General features: G+C 44.1%; 2 protein-coding genes and 2 non-coding genes across 4 annotated transcripts; all 4 read right to left on the bottom strand.

The window, feature by feature from the left end:
- Nucleotides 1-733: 733 nt before the first annotated feature.
- On the bottom strand, nucleotides 734-2,346 carry LOC111980676 (importin subunit beta-1-like). The gene is made up of 3 exons (XM_024011538.2): nucleotides 2,036-2,346; nucleotides 1,357-1,518; nucleotides 734-958 (listed from the first exon to the last, which is right to left on the bottom strand). Coding segments are annotated over exons 1-3 (270 nt in total). The 5' UTR covers nucleotides 2,143-2,346; the 3' UTR covers nucleotides 734-957.
- Nucleotides 2,347-4,639: 2,293 nt separating this feature from the next.
- On the bottom strand, nucleotides 4,640-4,781 carry LOC111982173 (small nucleolar RNA SNORA79). Its single transcript, XR_002879684.1, has one exon. It is a non-coding gene; the product is annotated as a small nucleolar RNA SNORA79 (small nucleolar RNA).
- Nucleotides 4,782-5,289: 508 nt separating this feature from the next.
- kpnb1 (karyopherin (importin) beta 1) lies at nucleotides 5,290-21,224 on the bottom strand. Its single transcript, XM_024011537.3, has 17 exons — nucleotides 21,099-21,224; nucleotides 20,038-20,096; nucleotides 16,338-16,520; nucleotides 15,747-15,947; nucleotides 15,357-15,509; nucleotides 15,019-15,087; nucleotides 14,818-14,907; nucleotides 14,387-14,497; nucleotides 13,883-13,984; nucleotides 12,135-12,359; nucleotides 8,904-9,095; nucleotides 8,290-8,420; nucleotides 7,654-7,801; nucleotides 7,329-7,400; nucleotides 6,670-6,814; nucleotides 5,721-5,803; nucleotides 5,290-5,396 (listed from the first exon to the last, which is right to left on the bottom strand). The coding sequence occupies exons 1-17, from the start codon at nucleotides 21,136-21,138 to the stop codon at nucleotides 5,349-5,351; spliced, it is 2,052 nt and encodes a 683-aa protein (XP_023867305.1). The 5' UTR covers nucleotides 21,139-21,224; the 3' UTR covers nucleotides 5,290-5,348.
- LOC111982172 (small nucleolar RNA SNORA79) lies at nucleotides 5,495-5,644 on the bottom strand. Its single transcript, XR_002879683.1, has one exon. It is a non-coding gene; the product is annotated as a small nucleolar RNA SNORA79 (small nucleolar RNA).
- Nucleotides 21,225-23,634: the final 2,410 nt, after the last annotated feature.

The raw sequence follows: 23,634 nt of genomic DNA, 5'->3' as shown, positions 1-23,634 counted from the left end.
AAACAGTGATAGAGTAACATGTGTTGTTGCAAGGTGACAAAGCTTCATAGTCATGTTTTTGTCTCCATGGCAAAGCTGCGTCATTAACCTAGTCTACTTTAGTGCCCGGGCACATACCATCCTTCAATTTCGCTACATAACACACTCCAATGATAATAACTCTACTCCCCACATTGTTTAGTCTCCAGCATACAATAATCCCCTTAAATCACTAATGCTTATAATGGTACGTGCTAGATAGAAGTAGGAGACGAGGGGGGTGGAGACCGCCTGCTCGTCCCCCTCGTTTCATCTTCCTTCAACTCCAGCAGTGATCCTTTAGGCGCATTTCTAACACCCCAAAAGTTTGTATTTTTCAGATTCCGGTTCAGTTCACGTTTGCGTAAAATTGACCAAGTCCACAAGCATATAGTGCTTGAAGGAACCCCCCAAAAAATGACAAGGGAAAAAGTAAGTCTTCCACAGATCGGTCAAAGAGCAAAATAGTCGCGTTCTTTCGTGTCATGTTTTGTTTGTATTTTCCCTCAAAAGAAACCACATTTTGGCAGTTTTATTTCTCTGCTCTGGTGATCCTGTTGTAGACTAATATTAGTTTTTTTTTTTCAGAAGAGTTCTAGAACTAGCCGGCTACAGTGATCCACGTTTTTGTGTGGAGTCCTTGTCAAGTCAGAATCAGTCCACAGGTGGCCTTAGAAGAGGGGGGCGGGGGTGGCTAAGGAAGTGGTGGTGGAGGTTCAGGGGTGGGGCGCTGCTGGTCTCCCGGCAACTGCTGGAATTGTACTCAGAAGGTGGTGTGACGTCGATCCTCGCTCACTCTCGCTCTCACTCACACATTCTCAGACACTCATCTCAGCGCACGCTTCACTTCTGCTTTAACTCGGACACGACGCAAAAGACAGAAGAAATTCCAGTGGGGCGTTTTCATTGTTGTCCATCTTAACCCCAACCAGCATGAAATCTGTAGGGGGGAAAAGAGGAAGAAAAGCTTATTAGCCGAAGGAGCCAAAGTCCTGTGTTCACGTGCTCCATGCTCATAGAGTGATCCCTCTCATTAGGCTGCTCCAGTGAAATTCTGGTGACTTTATAGATATCAGAATTGGTCACCAAGTTACACGCTCTATACACGCTCTTTCATGAAATCACTAATGGTTACAATTTCACACCATCTCCATAATGAAATTTAAAAAATGGACAAGACTAGCACTTCCTGAATAAGTATCTCCCAATGCAACATTAACTTTCAAACTGTACATAGTTTTTTTTTTATCCCTTAGCTATTCCCTTGCTGTTTTGTGATGCCCCAGAGGTGCTGTAGGGGTGACTGTCAGTCAGTAGGGCATTAGGTCAGTAACTCACCAGGCCTGGCTCTTGAGCTTGCGCAGCTCCTTGGTGGCCCATGTGGCCAGCGTCTTGGTCTTGGTGGTCTTGGACCTCCGGCCCTCCGTCAGCAGGTCGTTGATGAGGGGCCGCAGCTCCACCAGCTTCATCACGTCCTTCCCAAAGGCCGTGCACAGGTCTCTGAGGAGAGAAAATAGGGAGAGTCGGACCACATGTAGGACATTTTACGTCACAGGGGAGGGAAAGGGAAAAACTAAGCACGTCGCAGGAACATTACTATTTACATACTGCAAAGGGAAGCGGAGGAAACCGTTTTACATTGATCAAGTCGCTGGAAACACGACTTCGATCTAGAGGCCTGCTACCTCAAACAACTCCTTTTCAAGTCTCTTACTGACTGGGTCTGTGCAGGTTTCAGATAAACGCTATTAAAACATCAGGGTTTTGAGTACAAGATCTCACAGACCAGACAGGATTTCCTTAGATCAACAAAAATGTAAAAAAAAAGAAAATCCAAATTCATGAATCAGAATTCATCATGAAGTGTCTTTCATGCCTTGAGATCACCTGCCCTCCTCCATGCATCTTAGCCCAAGCTGCCCCTAACATTTTTTATGCGATGTCAAAAGCATCTTCAGTATTATTGTGATCCACAAAGCAAGCGTCACTACCACGGAGATAATCCTAGTTGCCTTACCCTATAAGTCCGGCGGCGTTTGCCACCACGCCGTCAGAGTGGTCCTCGTCTTCAGCGATGTGATGGATGAAGGACAGGATGAACTCCACTCTGGGCTGCACCAGCATCACGTCAGCTACAGTAAGGACAAGAAACAAGCACCGAACTCCAGGAATTCACACAATCATGGAATTAAACACGGTAACACTGATGCCCAATATTCACTCAGTTGCCATTAATCGCTCTACGAAAGGTGATAAGGTACATGAGTTTAGGTAGTGCATATCAGTGTCCACAATGTGCAAGGTGGGTTTCCCGCAAGTCAGTTGACAAATGCAGCGCCTGTACCTCAACTGAACACTGGTGAAATAGCCTTAGTGTACTCTGTAGAAAATCACCTATACTCTACCTACCTTGCCACACGTGAATCAGCTGCACTGCAGATGAGTAATACTTAAGATTTGCATTTTTGGCTAGGACTTCTCAAGTCGACTGTAACTATCCAGACTAAATGTACTTTGCATCTCAAGTACCCACAAATTCATTATACGGCCAAACACCAAATTACTTAAGATATCCACAAATCTGATATAGTACACAAAGTTGGAGGATGCGACTACGGATGCCACGTTCTCCCTGGTCTCCCGCCTTAGCCCCCTGGATCGTATATACGTTTAACTTCTGTACTAGTGACAATAAACTCACCTTTATGATCCGTAGACGAACTGGTCATTTGATTAATATTTTATTTCTGTCCCGCATGCCGACACTCCTCTCCTCTCTCTCTCTCTCACTAGTTCTCACAATCCGAACACGCCGGACAAATTCAGGTCCTTTCAACCGACACGTAATTCTAACCGTTTTACTTCGTTGGTCCACCCTTGCATGACACGATCTGACTTCATTCAGTTTACCTTCACTCAAACTATCTTTTCAACCCCTCCCACAGAAAGGTTAAAGAAAAAATACAATACCTCCTCTAGTTTCCGACCTCATTTTGATTAATTCACTTCGTTCTTTACTAGTAAATGTCTTGCGATTTAATTGTAAAAGCCTCTTATGGAAAAAAACTTGTATGTTATCCAACTCTAATCTAGCACCCTGTCGCAACTGTGGAACCGAATCGGTACGAAGAACTCCCCGGATTGACACCCATGAAAAGACGACATTTCCACTAAATAGCACTAAACTTAATAACACATATACCAAACGGAAGAATCTGATACTTCCCACTCAAGCAAAGACTATTAGAAAACTTAGCCTTCATGTTTTATCTCGTAATCGTAACGTGGATGTCCCTAGGATATGGAGTAACAGCTTATAGGCAAAACTTAGTGCGCACGTCTATAAGACGTAATCACAGCCAGGAAACACTTCTGGTTGGATTCTCCTTTCCCGCTTCCTATCACATTACTACAACAACGTTCAGTTAGCCTTTTGCTATTCTAGATTTAACCCTTTCCCTCCCCACTCTCTATATAAAATGTGCTAAGAAGAAGTTGCACACCAGTATACGCGTTGCAGATCTCACGTGTGATGTCCTCCTGCTTCAAAATGTTCCAGAACACACCCGGCGCTCTTGGCGTACAGGAATCGTCCTCATTGGCCGTCTCAACCTTGGTGGAAAGTGTAGCCATTTAAAACGGTCACACTGTGTGGATGCTGGTAATTTAACTGTTTTTATTTTTTTGATAGTCACAACACACACACAGTGTTTCTACTCACACCCTCCGATCCCACTTTAGTAGGATGAATTATGTTTTGTTAATCTAAGCAGTAAACCTCATATCTGGTCTGTGATGAGAAATCCTCTGACTCAAAACCCCTGAAAACCCTGATGTTTAATAGGATTTATCTGAGACCTGTTTTCCAGCAGCTATAAGTCATAGTAAAACTGATTTCCACGCTTCTTAGTATTATATGTGGTCGCATGTCCAGTGTCACATGTTATGGCAGTGGCAGGAATATGGCATTATCATGTAAAAACATTACTCTGCTTATCTCAATCCTGTAAGTCACAATCAAAGTAAACATAAGCCAGTAAAACAGCTCTGAAAACACAGGTATTTTCGAAAATTAGGTGTATTATAACGCTTAACCGGTGCATGTGCTAGCACCAGCAACTCAACCTCCATCTTTTGCGCAGTGAAATGAGCTTTTGGACCAACTGAAAGTTTTAATCTTAAAATAGTTTCACATTACAAACTTTATATCTCCAACTCAGAAATCAAAATAGGCTTTCCAAAAATGACATGGTCGCTATGTAATGTTATTTTGATTGAAATTTCTCCATTTATCAAAGTGCAGGTGACTTGATTTTTAATATGTCCCAATAAACAGGTTTATTAGGGAAATTGTTCTTTTTGCAAGCATTTAAACAATTCAAATCCGAAATGATCATTCATTTGTGACTATTACAATAATGTGTGCATGTAACCATAATCATGTGTTCTTGACTTCTGTCCTATTGTGCCGCCCAGTTGAGCAACACCCGCATTGCTTAGATACTATTCTCAGACTTCTTTATTAATATCGAGGAGCGCAACTGTCATTGTATTCTACTGACCAATATAACAAACCCCGGAAGGCAAGCTTAACAAGATTCAACAGAAATGCTCAGGGAAAAACTTGTGGGTCCCGCAAAGTCCAGTGTAGATAATGGCAGCCCTGCTACCTTCACGAACACTGGTGAAATAGACCCTGCGTTACTCTGTGACGACCTAAAATCCCAGCTGCCACAGCTCAGAGCAGCGAGAGAACAGCGTCAGGGTCAAACGAAACACAGGGGATGCCAATGTGGTAACAGTGCATGTCCATCTGTTCTACCTTGTCGACTTGTGCCTGCGACGCCTGCTCTGCAGCGTGTCCAGGACGATCTCCAGGGACTTCTTGAACTCCCCTCCGATGGCCAGGGCAATGTCTCCGAACGCTGACAGGATCTGAGGCTTCACTGACGGTGCACATTCTCATTCTGCAGGGAAAAACACACGCCCTTATCAGTACAGGTGAAAAACTATGAGTATCTACAAGACTTAACCTACCATAATAACAAGACTGGGAATCATAACCCTTTTACTTCCCAAAATTTTAGTTGTGTTGTGTCTACGGTCAGCTTGACGCCAAGGCATTTACACGCGTCTACAAAGTAACCGATCAATAAAACAGAGGCTGTAAATCTGCAATAAGACTCAAAATGTATGGTCCTGTACATTCCAGTATTGATAACGTAGCCTTGGCCATTATCAACACAGCTGGCAGAAACTAAAGTGCAACTCACCCCAGTTCTCCAGCAGGAGCTTGCATGATCTCGTCGCAGTAAGCAGGATGTTGGACATCAGGGCTCGGCACAGTCACACACCAGGCCCACCGCGGCCAGACACACCTGAGAGGGAGGCGAGTTGAGCTAGGTAAAATAATTGATGTTGTACTCTCCAGCAGCGATTACTAGAGTATCTTCCTAACTCAAATCAGTGCACTTTCAAGTGTCGGGTCCCGCCAACAGTCCATGTGTAGATAATAGGCCAGCCCTGCCTACCTCATGAACACTGGGTGAAATAGACCCTGCTTTACTCTGTGACGACCTAAAATCCCAGCTGCCACAGCTCAGAGCAGCGAGAGGAACAGTCGTCAGTGGAAGGGAGAAATCTTGTTTTTTTACTTTAAGAGATTAATATGAATATAATCCTTGAAAAATCATAGAACCCACTTGATATTCTGCATAATTCTTCAGTCCAATTCCCAGGAAGGGTTTAAAGGCATCCATGTATTTCTGAAAGTCAGCACCCAAAACTGAGGAGGAAACATAGAAGACATTACAGAACAACATTGAATATGGTTACATGCACACAATTATTGTGAATAGTCAAAATGAATGACAATTCGATTTAATTGTTTAAATGCTTTGCAAAAAGAACAATTTCCCTAATAATCCTGTTTATATGGACATATCTAAAAATCAGTCTACCTGCACTTTGATAAATGCAGAAATTCTTCAATCAAAATAAACATTACCATAGCGACCATGTCATTTTTGGAAAGCCTATTTGATTCTGAGTTCGGAGATATAAAGTTTGTATGTGAAAACTATTTCTAAGATTCAAACTTTCAGTTGGTCCAAACTCACTTCACTCGCGCAAAAGATGGAGGCTTGAGTTGCTGGTGCTAGCACATGCACCGATTAAGCCGTTTATATACACCCTAATCTTTCGAAAGATACCTGGTTTTCAGAGCTGTTTTAACTGGCTTATGTTTACTTTGATTGTGACCTTACAGCGATTAAGATAAGCAGAGTAATGTTTTTACATGACTAATGCCATACTCTGCCCACTGCCATAACATGTGACACTGGACATGCGACACACCATATACATACTGTAAGAAGCGTGGAAATCAGTTTCACATTGACCAAGCAGCTGGAAACAGGTCTCAGATAAATCCTATTAAACATCAGGGTTTTCAGGGTTTTGAGTACAAGATTTCTCATCACAGACCAGATATGAGGTTTAACTGCTTAGATTCACATAAACATAATTCATCCTACTAAAGTGGGTGGAGGGTGTGAGTAGAAAACCCTGTGTGTGTGTGTGTGACCTATCAAAAAATAAAAACGTTAAATTTACCCATCCACCACAGTGTGACCGTTTTAAATGGCTTACCTTCCACCAAGGTTGAGACGGCCATGAGCGCATCCTCCTGTACGCCCCCGGAGCCGGCGGTGTTCTGGAACATTCTGAGCAGGGAGGCCATCACCACGTCTGAGATCTGCAACGCGTCCTGGTGCTGCACCTTCCTCAGCACATTCTATAGAGAAGTGGGGAGGGAAAGGGTTAACCTAACATAGCNCACCACGTCTGAGATCTGCAACGCGTCCTGGTGCTGCACCTTCCTCAGCACATTCTATAGAGAAGTGGGGAGGGAAAGGGTTAACCTAACATAGCAAAGGCTAACTGAAACGTTGTTTAGCTACTGTGATGAGAAGCGGGAAAGGAGAACTCCAACCCAGAAGTAGTTTCCTGGCTGGGTGTCCGTCTACGGCACCTTTCCTCATAAAGCCTTCTCCTTTCCTAGTACATTTTAGATCTTGTCTGTGCAGGTCTCAGATTCTTCCTATTGGTGTCATCGGGGTTTTCAGTACACGATCTCGTCACAGATCAGACAGGTACTAAAAATGTGTATCACTTTTTTCCTAAGGCTTTAAAATACTCAAGACCGCTAAATATATCCATGGAACACCCTAGGTATTCTTCTTCTACCTCTAGTTCGGGGAGGTTGAAATAGTTTGAGGGTCAAACTGAATGAAGTCAGCTCGTCTCACCTGCAGGGTGGCACACAGTAGAGACTGGAGGTCGTTGAACTGAATTCTGTCCGACGTGCTCTGGATGTGAGACTGAGGAGAGAGAGAGAGAGAGAGCACATGAAATCAACAGTTCCTTCAATAGGAGTTTATTCAATACAGAAAAGACACCAAGCATAATGTCTAATAGTTTAAAGTAGGTCTCAGATAAATCCTTAAGTAAACATCAGAGSTTTTCAGAGTAGTGAGTACATGATTTCTCATCACAGACCAAAAAGGTTTCCCCCTTTTTACCCCCCCCAATTTATCGCTCTCTCCCATCCCTCCTCTCTCTGTTGGGACCCACCTCCATCTGCAGGACCTGCTGCAGGCGTTCCATGATGACCAGGGTGGTCTTCTGCACGGCTGGGTAGCAGTCCTTGGCGCTGTTCTTCACAATCTCCATCAGGGCCTCGTAGGCCGCGCTACGCAGGTTGTTCTGGTGACCGTCCGGCCTGGTGGACACAGAGGGAAAACATTGATTTATTTCACTTAAAATCATTACTATGCATCAGGAAAACAATATATTACTTGCATTTTATATGATACAGAAATGTGTGCAATTCTTAGCAAAGAAAATTGATGCATTTAAATACATAAACCTGAACGATCTAGGATGACGAGACTGGATAAGAGACTCACAGCCTTCAAAAGCATATGTACAGCTAAGGGCGTCAAAGGATTTCCTGAGGAAGTAGATTTTAACGCCATTCTACATCTCCAAATGCATTTTTGTCATTGAAGGCCTCAGATATTGTGGTAAGGGTTATCCATCACATGTTCAGCGTGGTGCATGATTTCTCATCACAGACCAGAGTTACTCTCCAGCTAACTCCAGAAATCCTCCAGACAAAATGTCTAGTTTGACCTGCAAAGTTGAGGTTTCTAAACCTCTACAGTCCTGACAATAGAAGGTGACGTTCCATCCCCCTGTCCTGCCTACCTGTCTGTAGTTTCTAGGAGTTTCTGGACGATGAGCTCGAAGGAGGAGGAGAGGCAGTACGTGGCAGGCTCCTCCTGGTCCTCCGCTGCATCTGTGGCTTCGTACGCGGCTTCCGCCAGGCTGGAGAAGGCCTGAGGGAGGGAGGGAAAGGAGGGAGAAGGGCATTCATATGAAAACCATGAATCATTATTTTTGGTCCTTAAAAAAACAAAATGTCTTTAGCAGGTCTCAGATACTGTGGTAGGGGTTATCCAGCACATATTCAGTGTGGTGCATGATCTCCCGTCACAGACAGGTATCTCTCTCAACTACAGATACTTTGATGCAACATATTTCACTCGAGTGGGGTGGACAGATCTAAGGCATCCATTGTAAATGAGCAAGTGTCTTTGTACTGTGTGTGCAGTATATCATTGATGCTTGTGGTGATGAAATCCTTATCTGTGGGATTAACAAAGTACTACTGCTGCATGTGTGGTGGAGGCCCACAATGGAAATAAGCTATTCAACGATCGCCGTTATCCTCAATTTTAAATGCATTGTATCCACGTGTTGTCGAATTGCGTTTTTAAAAAGGGTAAAATAAATCAAAAAGCGGCTCTAGCCTGTCTCACCCAGCAGACGTTGGATGCGACGCGTGGCTCGGCCCCCAGGCCCTCGATGAGACACTGCAGCAGAGGGGCCAGGTACACCTCGTTGATGGCCGCCTCCGGCAGCAGCTCACAGATCCTGCCCACCGTCCAGGCCGTGGTGTCCCTCACCACAACACTGGGGTCCTTCATCAGCTCAATCAGCGTGGGCATTGCCTGGGAGGGGAGAAACAACAGCAGATTGGTCATTAACCCCAGTAGTATCAATGAGCAGGGGGGGACGACAACACATGACGTCTCCCCATTTAAGAGCGTTGAGATTCTATGAAAAGCGCTATAGAAATGTAATAAATGATCCTTTATTCATTAAGTACTGTTAACCATGGTTCAAGAGTAAACAGACCGGCATGGATGGGCGGAGAAAGGAAGGTACTGTTAATATAACAGCAGTATTCAGGTGTAGTGAGAGGCATAGGCTGGAAAGGGAGGGCAGTGGACAAGATTTTACAACAGTAGCGTCTGTCAAATATGACAAATAGGGAAAGGGGCCACCAGGGATTGTCACAGAGTCTCTACAGAGTAGGGCTGGGAATTGCCAGGGACCTCACGATACGTTAAGTATTAAGAATCTAAATGTATTTGCGATTCGATAGTGCGAATTTATTGTGATTCGATGTTCCAAACATATTGTTCAACATATGTCTGCTGCAGATGGACAAGAGAGCCATGAGAAAATTAGTTTCAGTCATTCCTACATAAAAAGATGAACAAGCTATGAAGGAAAAACAGGAATTTTGGTGCAGGAACAGCCAACTAGCGCAAAATATATTGCGATATCGTCAAAACGACACGAGTTATCAAAAACAATATTCCGATGTGTAACTTGTCGATTTCCCCCCCATAACTACTACAGAGTATGCCTAAATCCAGCTTTACTGAACTGGTCTGTGCAGGTATCAGATAAATCCTATTTAAACATCAGGGTTGTCAAGGTTCTTGAGTACAATCTTTTTCATCACCGACCAGATACAAGGTTTGATACTGCCTTATTAGATTCACATATTTCCGTTTTACAACGGAAACAAGATTTTATATAAACGTCAGGTAGTCCCGTGTCAGTTCTTTTGAATTTGGTGCCTAGTGAATGACAGGTTTTATCTCTGATTATGGACACTTACACAAGCTTATCACCAGCTCACTCTGAGATAAGCACCCACTTCAGTTCACAGTTCAATAGGGCTTGGGGTCAAGGATTGGGGCATAGTCTGTATCCCAAATGGCACCCTATTCCCTACATAACGCATTACTTGTGTCCAGGGTAGAAAGTAGTGCACCAAATAGGGAGCCATTTGAGACGTAGCCATACACACAGCCACGAAAGAACATAGTGGTTCAGCTGATACCGCCTCAACAGCCTCTCCAGTCCACCCTACTTGTGAATGCACACGTCTGTAAATACCCAATCACCCTGGAAACAACTTACGGTAGATTGTGGTTCATCTAAAAATTAACTGAAACTTGCAGATCGCTTCATTATTAACCATAAGGGAGTTTAAGAACACACAGAAAAGACTATGCTTTATCTGATGGGCGTGCAACACAAGGAAACTGAGAAATGCTTGCAGCCTAGAGATAATGACCTTTACAACAGATACATTTCTACTTGGCCACAAGCAATTCTCTTCCTTGCTCGACACACCCATCAGACGGTGGATTGTTAAGTATGCATGTTAGTCTATGCTGCTGTGAAACTCCACCGAAACTTCCCCTTGGGAAAAATCGGTAGTATCAGTATACAGCGGTAACTGGTGTAGTGACCTGCATGACAAGGGGTTTGAGCTGGTTGGGCCATGCCTTAGCAATGTGCAGTTAGCGAACGATTCGTTCTTTTTAAACAACTCTTTTTACTGACTCGAGACGCATGATTTGTTTCTCCTGAGTGACTGGTTCATTTTAGTCTTTCGTTTTGACCTGCTAGTACTGGCCGCAGTGAGTCCTACCTACAGCAAGATCAATACACACTCTAGAGACGTGCTCCGACCACCAACCATCGGTCATACGCGCACAGGGAAATAGATCATAAGCAACGAGAAGAAAAATACATGTTTACAGCCGATAATTGATCGCATGGTGCAAGAATGACTGCAATCAATTGATTATTGAATGTCATTGACGCCGTTTTTTTTTGGAACCAGAGCCTCTGCTCAACAAACTCAACAATTAATCATTCTGGGGGCTGCAGTTTGAACATTGTGCTCGTCACCCTCACGGGAGACATTAAAGGTATGCATTCCACCAAGAGTCGTTCACAATCTCGTCCGGTTGGAGCCACAACCTTACCTCGTTTCAAATGAATAAAAAAAATAATCTTATTTGTGCCCCTAGCAATCAACAAATGTACATCGTTTAAAGCAGAGTTTCACATGTCTCAATCACAAATGACAGCTCCAATATGCTCCCTATGGTGAACGAGATGTGTTCAAGAGGCTTGTGGAATCATGACTCGAGTTTTCAGTTTGTCGTTCACCGGTCGGGGGTCCTGCGTGCTCTGGGCATTACTGACTCAAATGAACAAAAGGAGTCGAACGAGTCGTTCACCGGTCGGGGGTCCTGCGTGCTCTGGGCATTACTGACTCAAATGAACAAAAGGAGTCGAACGAGTCGTTCACCGGTCGGGGGTCCTGCGTGCTCTGGGCATTACTGACTCAAATGAACAAAAGGAGTCGAACGAGTCGTTCTTTTGACTGAACGAGTCGACAAGATCCGAGTCTGTCAAAAGAGCCAAACATCCCATCAACACTATGCCAAGAATTTCCTAACAGATAGTCAAGACTCCTCTCCTATCTGATATGTTAGCTGCAGGTTGAGATCATAATATGGTGGCGTTCCGTTTATGTCATGTCTTCATGTCTAATAAAAAGCATGACCTGGCGCACACCCAGAGAAAAGTATTTTGTGCAGAGGCGCTGACTAACAACGAATAAACTAAGATATTTAAAAAATTGTTGCACAATATATATATAAAAACGCCCAGTCATTTATTGGGTAAACCGACGTTTCGGCATCACTGCCTTCTTCAGGGTAATGTCATGAATACTTGAACCAGGTTATGTAGACAAAGACTGCAATTAATGCAAGCAATGACAATAGTGAGGGGTGTGTCATAATTGTTAGGCTAATTAGAAAGAACCGAGCGAAACCGTTACAAGAATATGTTGATTTGTCTTCATGTCTACATGTGGTGAAGCTAGTCACCTGGATGACGAGGGGTTTGAGCTGGTTGAGCTCGGGCCCCTCTAGGATGGAGCCGAACGCCATGACGGAGGCGTCGCGGTAGCGCCAGTCGGGGTGCTTGATGTGCTCCTTGATGAAGGGCAACACGTGAGGCACCACGTCGTCCTCGCAGCACGTGGCCAGCAGCATCAGGCACACGCCCGCCGCCTTGCACGGGTTCCAGTCGTCGTCGTCGTCGTTCTCGTCCTGAGGAGGAAGCGAGAGGGGTGAATGAGAGGAGACGCATTTACATGACACGTTATAACATCGAGAAAAGGGAGGGATAAAACCAATGTCTATTGACAGAGGAACATAGCCGGGGGGGTGGAGGGAAGGAGAAGTATGAAATGAATCTATACTGGACTTGCACATAGGAGAAGTGAGAGGAAATACATTTACATAAAAAAGGTATGCCGGGAGAAATGACCCGATTGTGTAGAGGGGAAGGAGACCCAAAGGAAAAAGCATACATTTACATGAACAGGTACCTATTGCATATCAACAAGGACATTCTGCACAAAAGGACACACAAAATAACAGATATCAACACAAAGGACAGACCAAATGGGACACACAAATTCAGCTAGACAAGTACAGTGTCTCATTAAAGCCCCTAATAGATAGACTGGGGTGGCACGTACAGAAATCCTCACCTCCCTGCTGGACTTCACTTGGTACACTTGTACTTATTATAGAATGGGTGGTAGCAGTAGAACACAGTCTTCCTGGGGGACTATCAACTATTTTGTATGTGGTATTAGACACAAAATGGTGGCGCCTGGATGGGTGAGGAGCCACCCCCCCCCCTTAATACGGGCTCCCGAGTGGCGCAGCGGTCTAAGGCACTGCATCTCAGTGCTAGACGGGTCACTACAGACACATTGGTTCAAATCCAGGCTGTATCACAACCGGCCGCGATTGGGAGTCCCATAGGGCGGCGCACAATTGGCCCAGCGTCGGCCAGGCTTTGGCCGTGATTGTAAATAGGAATTAGTTCTCAACTGACTTGCCTAGTTAAATAAAGGTTAAATTAAAAATACATGTCTGCAGGTCTCAGATATTGTGGTAGGGGTTATCCATCACATGTTCAGCGTGGTGCATGATATCTCATCACAGACCAGACAGGTTTTCTAGGAGGTAGAATCTTAATTGAATCTCAAGATTAAGGATTCTGCCAGCTAGATGCATTAGTTTTGTACAGAGATTTTAATACCAGGAAATGATTCACCCATATCCTTATCAATCAGGTTCTGTCTCACTCTACAGGATCATTCTAGGCTATAAAGGTATTATCGACAGACGTTTTAGTGTCTCTGGCTGACATTAAATCATGTAGAGTCACCACCGCTGCCCTGCTCTCCAAGGACAAACTGGCTGGGGATGCCTTCACTTCCACTGGCTGGCTTACCCTGTCCGGGTAAGGTTTCAACACCCTGTGGCTAGCATTTTTCACATGCTTCACATTAATCCAAATCTGTTTGGTCGATTTCTCCCTCCGCCAACCTCATTAACATTGTTTCACTTAGAATTGTGTGTGGACCGTGCTAGCTAGGCTGGGCTGTGAACTGCAAGGAATCTTGCCTTGTGTTCAACACTAAAAACTGCAGACTGAAATGTGTGGTGTGCACAGACGCTTCACTTGAATTGTGTCCTTCAAATCTGTGCCCTAACGTGTAACGAAGAGGATAACGAGGTGTAAAATGACTGCCGCGGGCTCTTCTCATGGGTACCTGTTTGGTGAGTGTCTGGGTGAGGATGGGCACCAGGTATTGCAAGGCTCCTTTAGCATAGAACTTGCTGGTGTGCTCCGGGGGCCGGCCCTGCTCCGATGCCTGGGGAGAGAGAGAGAGATGTACCAAACTTAGAGGAACATTTGCCTTTTTGTTGTTGTGCAACTCTCCGTTGTATTTATTTTGCGTCTAAAATAAACACCCTCAAGGTAAGGGTGTCAGCTTAATGGCTGACTAATGGTGTGATAACAAAATAACAAGGTAGGTGAAGGTCTCAGATATTGTGGTAGGGGTTATCCATCACATGTTCAGCGTGGTGCATGATTTCTCAACACAGACCAGACAGGTGAGCTATATCGTCACTCAGCAACACGGCTAACTGTGACCCTTTCTGGTGTTATAATATATAAACCGTGTGTACATTTACATTCGTACGCTGCAGTGTTGCCTTGTGTTTAGTTACTCGAGTTAAAAACATTTGAAAGTGCGTGTGGGGGGGCTCACCTCAGTCGCTTCAATGGCCAAATCCATCTCCTCGTCGCACACGTTCGACCAGAACTCGATTCCTTGTAAGGCAACTTCATCAATGTCACTTTTCATGGCTTCTATTGTGATCTGTTAGGGGGGAGGGAGAGGACAGACCAAAGGGAGGGGTCAGGATGTTCATTTTAAAGGAGCGTCCTTGATACGGACTACTGGCCTCGGTGTCCGTGCAGGTCTCAGATATTGTCGTAAGAGTTACACATCAGGCGTTACAGCGTCGTGCATTATTTCTCATCACAACCCAGAGGTCAACAAGCGACGCTACAATATCAGTAACTGATAAGGTTCATCAAGACCTTGGTTTGGAGTTCTGCCTTAAGTTCTTCAGAAATAAATAGAAGCACATCTAAAGACAACAGAGCAAGACCAAGTTGCTGCATGGGGGTGCTTACCGCAAACAGTGCTGGGCCCATGTACGTTTCCATGTACTGATAATACAAAGACATTATCTTCACCAAGTTCTGTAAGGCAGCCACTCGTACCTGTGGGAGACAGACATTGCATTTCACCAACATTGGTTAAGAATATGATTATTGGCTGAAAGCATGAATAAATGTGCCAAAAAAGGTTTTAAATAGAAAAGAGAAACTCACGATACTCACTCTGGTGTCTGGGCACTGTGTGGCCTCGCAGACGACCTGCATTATAAAGTGCCTCTCCGTCTGGAAAACACAAACCCATTCACTGTTATGACAGGCCCATAGAAAAATCATTCAAAACCCAACCTTGTGTGCAGGTCTCAGATATTGTGGTAGGGGTTATCCATCACATGTTCAGCGTGGTGCATGATTTCTCATCACAGACCAGATAGTGAAGTCGATAAACAAGCTCAGATTTGTCCATTTCTGGGGTCACATCATGCAACAAAGGAGGAACTTAAACACTAATATAGTGGGACACAGGCAGGGCGGGGCAGGAGACACAAACACACCTCTTTGTCAAAGTTGGCTTTGGTGAACTCCAGTGAGTTGAGCAGCGCGTTGGTGGCAGCCAGCTTGACGTTGTTGCTGGGCTCCTCCTTCCTCATGCCCTGGATGATTGCTGTCAGGATCTGGTTGGCGTTGTCCTGCAGCTGCTCAGGGTCCTACAGTACAGGGGAGGAGAGAAGACAGTTGTTCATGGAAGTTACGTCTGCTCTGCAGCGAAACATGCATTGGAAAACAAAAAAACAAAAATGTAGTCTAGGTTCGATTTTGGAATCTTGTCTTTGTGCAATTGTAATTGAGGACACAATGTCACAAGTTTCATATTACAGTAGATAGATTGAGGTTATAACCACTGTATCCTCATGTGAGCAAGTGTGTGTGCCAGGGGCACTCACTATGTCCTGGCAGATGTATCCAATGGCCTCCAGGGTGGACTCCTTCATGTGCTCAGTGCTGCTGGGGTCCGTCACATTGGCCACCAGCTGGGGAATGAGCTCGGGCCACTGTGTGACGGGGATCTCTGCGCAGGCTATGCCGGCCACGCACTGGGAGGCCGAGCTGGGCCGGTACGTCTCCGTGCCCAGGGTCTGCAGAACCTGGAGGGGAGTGAAAGGGAGGTGAATCAACTGGTGCATTTGGCTGGGTGAGATGGAGGACATTGGTCCTTATAGGAGCCAAAGGCTTAAGAAAAATAAGTCATTTGGCTGGGTAGGTTTCTTGAGGTTAAATTATCTTTGGGGGGGGGGTGTCGAAGAGTAATCAACTTCAGCAGCACCTGGATCCTCTTTCCCCCAGGGGGTATTTGAATTAAATGATTGTCACTGTGTAACCCACACTGTCACTTAAAACCGTAATAGACTTTAATATACTTCAACCCCAAAAAAGAAGGAGGGGGTGGCGGGGAGCCAGGAGACCACAAAAGCCTACTAAAGCAAGAAAGTATAAATAAATCTGCACTAAGAGGTAGAAGAGGAGTTTCTCCTTACAAAGTTCTTGATCTCCCTCCGGGCGTTGGCGTCGATGGCCAGCCATCTCTGCTGGTAACGCGTCTTCACGTCCGGGTCTTTGGAGGTGAGTGAGTTCTTCACCTGCAGCCCTGCGGCCACGCGAGCCACCTGGGTGTTGCCAGGGTTGGCGAGCACCTTGGAGAGCTCCACCAGGAACGTGGGCTGGAGAAAGAAAGGGAGAGTTTGGTAAGATGGTGGTGGTTTAGTAAAACAGGTAAGAAAGAAATTGTCATCACCACAGTCTTTCAGTCCTTGGCATGAGTAAGATTTCACTGCAGTGACACTGAAGTGTTCAACAGTTACATTCAGCAACTGAAGGATGTAGGAGGCTAGTAATCAATCAACAGACATGACGGAGCAGGTTTGTATGCAACAGCAAAACAATTGACACTAAATTCAGTAGACACTAAAGTCCATTCATGCTGCAGTCAGTGAGTGGCAGCAGCGGGCTCCACAAATCTCTTTTGATCCATGTGTGGTGGTTTTAAATCAGATCTAATGCGTTTGTGTAACCAAAACAACAAACTGCTAAATTCATACAAGTCCTGGTGAGTTGTTTATGTCTGTTTTACATATACAATGCCTTCGGAAAGTATTCAGACCCTTGACTTTTTCCACATTCTTACATTACAGCCTTATTCTAGAATGGATTAAATAAATAAAAATCCTCAGCAATCTACACACAAAACCCCCATAATGACAAAGCGGAAAACAGGTTTAGACATTTTTGCAAATTTAAAGAAATTAACCGAAATACCTTATTTACCTACGTATTCAGAACCTTTGCTATGAAACTCGAAATTGATCTCAGGTGTATCCTTTTTCCACTGATCATCCTTAAGATGTTTCTACAACTTGATTGGAGTCCACCTGTCGTAATTGAGCATGATTTGGAAAAGCACACAGCTGTATATATAAAAGGTCCCACAGTTGACAGTGCATGTCAGAGCAAAAACCAAGCCATGAGTTAGAAGGGATTGTTTGTAGAGCACTGAGACAGGATTGTCGAAGCACAGATCTGGGGAAGGGTACCAAAAAAGTTATGCAGCATTGAAGGTCCCCAAGAACACAGTGGCCTACATCATTCTTAAATGGAAGATGTTTGGAACCACCAAGACTATTCCTAGAGCTGGCCGCCAGGCCAAACTGAGCAATCGGGGGAGAAGAGCCTTGGTCAGGGAGGTGACCAAGAACCCGACAGTCACTCTGACAGAGCTCCAGAGTGGAGATGGGAGATCCTTCCAGAAGGACAACCCATCTCCGCAGCACTCCACCAATCAGGCCAGACGGAAGCCACTCCACAGTAAAAGGCACATGACAGCCCACTTGGAGTTTGCCGAAAGGCACCTAAAGACTCTCAGACAATGAGAAAAGATTCTCTGGTCTGATGAAACCAAGATTAAACTCCTTCGCCTGAATGCCAAACCTCTGGAGGAAACCTGGCACCATTCCTACAGTGAAGCACGGTGGTGGCAGCATCATGCTGTGGGGATGTTTTGCTGTGGCAGGGACTGAGAGACTAGTCAGGATTGAGGGAAAGATGAATGGAGCAAAGAATAGAGAGATCATTGATGAAAACCTGCTCCAGAGCACTCAGGACCTCAGACTGGGGCGAAGGTTCAACTTCTAACAGGACAACGACCCTACGCACACAGTCAAGCGAAAGCAGGAGAGACTTCGGGACAAGTCTCCGAATATCCTTGAGTGGCACAGCCAGAGCTCAAACATCTCTGGAGAGACCTGAAAATAGCTGTGCAGCAACGCTACCTATCCAACCTGACAGGGCTTGAGAGGATCTGCAGAGAATGGGAGAAACTGTCCAAATACAGGTGTGCCAAGCTTGTAGCGTCATACCCAAGAAGACACGATGCTGTAATCGTTGCCAAAGGTGCTTCAACAAAGTACCGAATAAAGGGTCTGAATACTTGTGTAAAAGTAATTTCAGTTTTTTAAAATTTATATAAATTAGCAAGAATTTCTAAACCTGTTTTTGCTTTGTCATTATGGGGTAGTGTATGTAGATTGCTAAGAGAAAAAAAATGATTGAATAAAGCTGTAACAGAATGTGGATAAAGTCAAGGGGGTCTGTATACTTTCCGAAGGCACTGTATACTCTGCTTTGTGACCAATTTTCGCTATAAAGATTTCATCTGTGGATACCACCTGTGACCCATATTCCAGATCCCACTAGTGGGGACTATGAGGCATCAAGTGTCTAGCTTGGTGTCACTAACTAGGCTTCCTGGAGATTAAAAAAGTATGTCCAAATATTTAGATGAGAGGAAATCTCTAGGTCCTTCAGCTGATAGATTAAAAGACAGATTGGGTTTAATCACAACGTGGTCTTCAATGATAATGAAAGACATACGGGCACCACAAAAGACCATTTAGCAAGACTTGTACCATGGCATCTTCTGACTACTGATTTGGGTAAAACTCCCGTAATAGTTTTTGATCTGCCTAGCTAATTATGTGACTGATCATTAACAGAGCTGCACAGTCCAGCAAACAGCGCATAGACCTTTGAGGTGCTTAGTGGTTAAGAGTGTAGGGCCAGTAACCGAAAGGTCACTAGTTCGAATCCCTGAGCCAACAAGGTAATAAAAAAATATTTTAAAAAATGGGAAAAAATTTACTAATGTGCCATTGAGCAATGCACGTAACACTAACTGCTCCTGTAAGTCGCTCTGGATAAGAGCGTTGCTAAATGACCAAAATGTTATATTTCTTTGACACAAGCTACATAAGGATGTATGGCCAAAGAGATTACACAATACATGTGTAGCTTGAGTAACCTGCAGAATATACAACACATGTAACTTGTATGTAACACATGGACAATATAGAATGAGCAGGAGAAAGGGTACGTGTCAGATGTAAGTAGCATGTCAATGTCGGTTCAAATGAGCCCTGCACACCTTGCATAACCTAGCTTTTTCTGCGGGGATCTGCCACTGCCCAAAATAGTTAACATAGCATAAATGTTTCGTCAAAAAACAGAGTGCATACACACAAGCTGACTCATATTTCAAAGCTAAATAGCTATGCAAAAATGTAGTTCAATGACAGATGCCTATATCACGCCTTACTTCCTCTTCTCTAGCCAGCTAGCTACACCCTTTTGCTTTCTACTTCAAAAATGCAATGGCCACCTGTCAGGGGGGACGAGTGCTCTTGCTCACTACTAAACGCCTATCATGCAGCTTTTCGGTTAACTATTAGGTACATGAATATCATACTTAATCAAATCCAGCTATAGGATTAKAACATGTTAGCCACATGTGTTCATATCAAAGCAGGGTAATCCTGATCTATCACTAGCAGTGAACTCGTTTTCGATGACGGGGTTATATTGCTCAAGTGATATTCAACTGAATTCATTTAAAAAATAACTTAACGAGAATTTGTCATAATTTAGTTTGTGCCAAGCGATCATGCCGAGGTACTGGATGCCTATATGGGTGTATCTGGTGTGCTAGCTAGCTAACATGGGTTAATGCTAGGTCTCCATTCATTCGCGAAAGTTGAGGTGTGTGACGTTACTGCCATAATGTTAAGATGGGGGAAGGAACGACCCAGTTGAAAACGCCGGCAATTCAATGCCCTGTGTTTCTGGCGCCAGACCTGAATGTGATCGGAATAAATTATCCGTCTGACTGAAATGTGTAGTTATACAAACCAAATTCTCAATTGCCGCCTGCTCCAGAAACTTCTGTGCCGCCTCCAGTTCATTTCGATCTGAGGGGGCGAGGGGGGAAATGTTAGCGTTATACTATGTTTATAGCTAGTGCACTTGCTAGTTAGCCACAACATGAAGCACAAAGTTATGTTAGCATACATCTACAATTCCTAGCCAGCTAGGCTACCACGATTAGCAGTGATCACATTCAATGCTACTGCGATAATATATTTGGGAAATTGTGGTTGTTCATTTCCTGATAAGATATTAGTTCGTTAACTAGCTAACGTTAAATTAAACAGCCAATTTATCAAGCCTTACTCGTTAGAAAGGTGACCCATGTCATGCAACATGCTGGCTCCCGGGGATGCTTTGCTCACTAGCGGATAGCTACTTGATGCCAAAGATTGAGTTAGCCATCGAGCTAACCAACTCATATCCAACTTTAGCTAACATAGTTAGCTGTCCAAGTTACATCACCACGGACAATGCACAAGTGCTTACTTCACTAACTAGCTAGCGTATACGACCTAATAAGGTTTACATGATCGAGTCCAGGCCTTATCTATTTTTTTTCACATCGGCACATCATGCACATGCTAGTTATAGTACTTAGATAGTAATCTTTAAAGTTAGCGGGCGTGCAAGGCAGGGCCGATTTAGTTGCACATGAATGGCTAGTTAGCCAAGTTAATTGATAGGTAACAATACGTATCAAACCAGTAAAAATATCACATCAAAATGACCAACTACGTGGGTGACAACTTTTTCAACGGATAATACATTTTGACAACTGGCAGCTCTGTCAATGCCGCCCAGATTGAACTATTAACAGTGCTAAAAGTTAGCATGTTAGCGAATTCACCACAGACGCCGCATCCGCAGAGTGAGTAGGCCGTAACATTAGCAGCCTAGCTAGCCTACTGCTAGGCATTTCCTCCTCCCTTTTTCTGATTTAACTTTCACCGTTAGCGTTATCAAATACAGATATGTGAAGTTGCTGGGCCTAAACTCTTCACATGGCAAATGTTAAAGATAAGTATATGGAGCTGTATAATCACCTGGAGAGACAGTTTTTTCGAGGATTGTTATCAGCTCCATTCTGTCCCAACCACTCTACACAGAAGTCGCTAGCTAGTTAGATTGCCGCGCACAACTCAACCCCGGATTATATTTCTTCAGTGTTCAACCAAAGTAACAAGACCGTGGATAAATCAATGAAAGCCGGTGAGAAAAACATACACGCCCAGTATCCCCCAGCCGATTAGTTTACTCTGGATATGCGCTATTTCCAAACGCGGAACCTGAAAAAAAAATTGTTTAAGCAGCAATGCCGCTTGTTCATTCTGTGTTGTCGGGAGGGAAAGGGCCTTGCTCGACTCCCGCGGAAGGATATCACGCGCCGCTTCTATGAAAAAAAAAAAAAAACTCCTCCCTATCTTCCGCGCGAGCGCGTTTTCATGTGCGCACACCTTTTCTGGACCTTAAACATATTCATTTTTAACCAAAACTTGACGCTTGTTCAAATAGGTAAAGTATTAGCCAACTGTTGTATAATTGTTGTCTAAGTTGTAACTTTGCTGTCCTGTACTTAATCAACCATAAAATGATCTGACTTCTCAATAAATTCAAAACCAAATGTGGAGTGGACAAAATGGCTAGCTAGCCTAATGTAATGACATTTAACCGTCATTTAAATTGGTACAACTCATGTATGTATCTAAGTAATCCCCCTATACTTTATTATGTACTGCCTATAACTTTTAATTTCCAATTATCGTGATGGAAATAAGCCATGGCAGAGTGTACTAATAATTATAATTGTACAAAGTTCAAATAAATCGTCCCTTAGCCTGCCATCCAGGGCACTTTTGATTTGGTCAGTGATAGTCTTTGTTGATCTGTCATAGCTGCCCTCCAGAGCTGGCCAGTCGGTTTGTGCACCTGTATACTAACTGATAGCAGCTACATTTTATGGAACGCTGTTTGGGTCTTTGCGTGTCAAAAAAGATGCACGTCAAATAACACTATTTTACGCGTTAAATACGCTTTTAATTTGACACGTCAAATAACACCGTTATATTATACAATGTTGTGTGTTCTGAATTTACACGTGCAAGCCAAGCGCCACCACTACTATCAGTAGCACTGTCAAAGCTGTACAAAAAAGTCAGCAAACTGCCACTAACGAAGTGTTTACAATAGCGCTTTGGTAATAAAGCATTATTTGTTCGACCGCAACTTCTGGGAAAGCTAGCTAGCTTTAGCTTGGTACCTAGCTAGCACCAATACAACCAGCCTGAAAACAATGACCAGTAGAAACTGCAGTCATTTTCATTATTCTTAGTAATGATTTAGGAATCCTTGTAAGTATTATCTAGGTAGCCACTTGTTGTTTGCCTATTAAAATTCAACTTCAGTTCATTTAAATAAATAGCTAGCCAGCTACTTAACCCTGTTGCCCAAAGCTAACGTTATAAGCAGTTGGCTAGTGATGCTCGACTATCCACAATAAGGATTAGGCACAATAGTGGAATGTGCGGGTTGTCTTCAAAATAAAAGTACCTATTTGAAATTGATGCAGAAGGTTACAATTGATGGAATTATGCCATATTTAGTCTAGATCATGTTAAACAAGGTTGGAATGTGAAGCAGTGAAATGGGGTATCATTCATATTACACAGTACAGCTTTACCCAAGGATTGGGGATCAATGAAATGGGGTATCAGTCTACTCAATACCCAATATATTTTTTTATCCCAACGTCCTCCCCCGAGTTATCAAACTCCTAAACATCCACGCAGTATTATTTTTCCTCGGGAATAGTGTTCAATACACATACATGTGGCTCAATTCACAGTTGTTTCAGAGTCCTGCAATAAGAGCTACTACGCTAATGTTCTCTGGGTGTCGCACTGAGCTAAAGGGTAGAGCTGCCGCTTTGAAGGAGCGAGACTCTAACCCGGAAGCTTATAAGAAATCCCGCTATGCCCTCCGACGAACCATCAAACAGGCAAAGCTTCAATACAGGACTAAGATGGAATCGTACTACACCGGCTCCAACGCTCGTTGGATGTGGCAGGGTTTGCAAACTATTACAAACTAAAAAAGGGAAGCACAGCCAAGAGCTGCCCAGTGACACAAGCCTACCAGACGAGCTAAATTACTTCTATGCTCATTTCGAGGCAAGTAACACTGAAACATGCATGAGAGCATCAGCTGTTCCGGACGACTGTGTGATCACGCTCTCCGCAGCCTATGTAAGACCTTTAAACAAGTCAACATTCACAAGGCCGCAGAGCCAAACGGATTACCAGGACGTGTACTCCGAGCATGCGCTGACCAACTGGCAATTGTCTCCACTGACATTTTCAACCTCTCCCTGTCTGAGTCTGTAATACCAACATGTTTCAAGCAGACCACCATAGTCCCTGTGCCGAAGAACACTAAGGTAACCTGCCTAAATGACTACTGACCCGTAGCACTCACGTCTGTAGCCATGAAACGCTTTGAAAGGCTGGTCATGGCTCACATCAACACCATTATCCCAGAAACCCTAGACCCACTCCAATTTGCATACCACACCAACAGATCCAC

This window comes from Salvelinus sp. IW2-2015, linkage group LG20 (assembly GCF_002910315.2).
Source record: "Salvelinus sp. IW2-2015 linkage group LG20, ASM291031v2, whole genome shotgun sequence".
In the NCBI taxonomy this organism is placed as follows: domain Eukaryota; kingdom Metazoa; phylum Chordata; class Actinopteri; order Salmoniformes; family Salmonidae; genus Salvelinus; species Salvelinus sp. IW2-2015.
The sequence above is the reverse complement of the archived record's forward strand: the minus strand, read 5'-3'. Positions and strand labels throughout refer to the sequence as shown.

Excerpts from the sequence above, each read along its gene's own strand:
- kpnb1 (XM_024011537.3), bottom strand. The coding sequence starts at position 21,138 with ATGGAGCTGATAACAATCCTCGAAAAAACTGTCTCTCCAG. Across the intron at positions 16,521-20,037 it reads AGGCGGCAATTGAGAATTTG|CCCACGTTCCTGGTGGAGCT; the intron begins GTTTGTATAACT and ends TTCTTTCTCCAG. Across the intron at positions 7,401-7,653 it reads AGCAGGTCCTGCAGATGGAG|TCTCACATCCAGAGCACGTC; the intron begins GTGGGTCCCAAC and ends CTCTCTCCTCAG.
- LOC111980676 (XM_024011538.2), bottom strand. The coding sequence starts at position 2,142 with ATGCTGGTGCAGCCCAGAGTGGAGTTCATCCTGTCCTTCATCCATCAC. Across the intron at positions 1,519-2,035 it reads AACGCCGCCGGACTTATAGG|AGACCTGTGCACGGCCTTTG; the intron begins GTAAGGCAACTA and ends TTCTCTCCTCAG.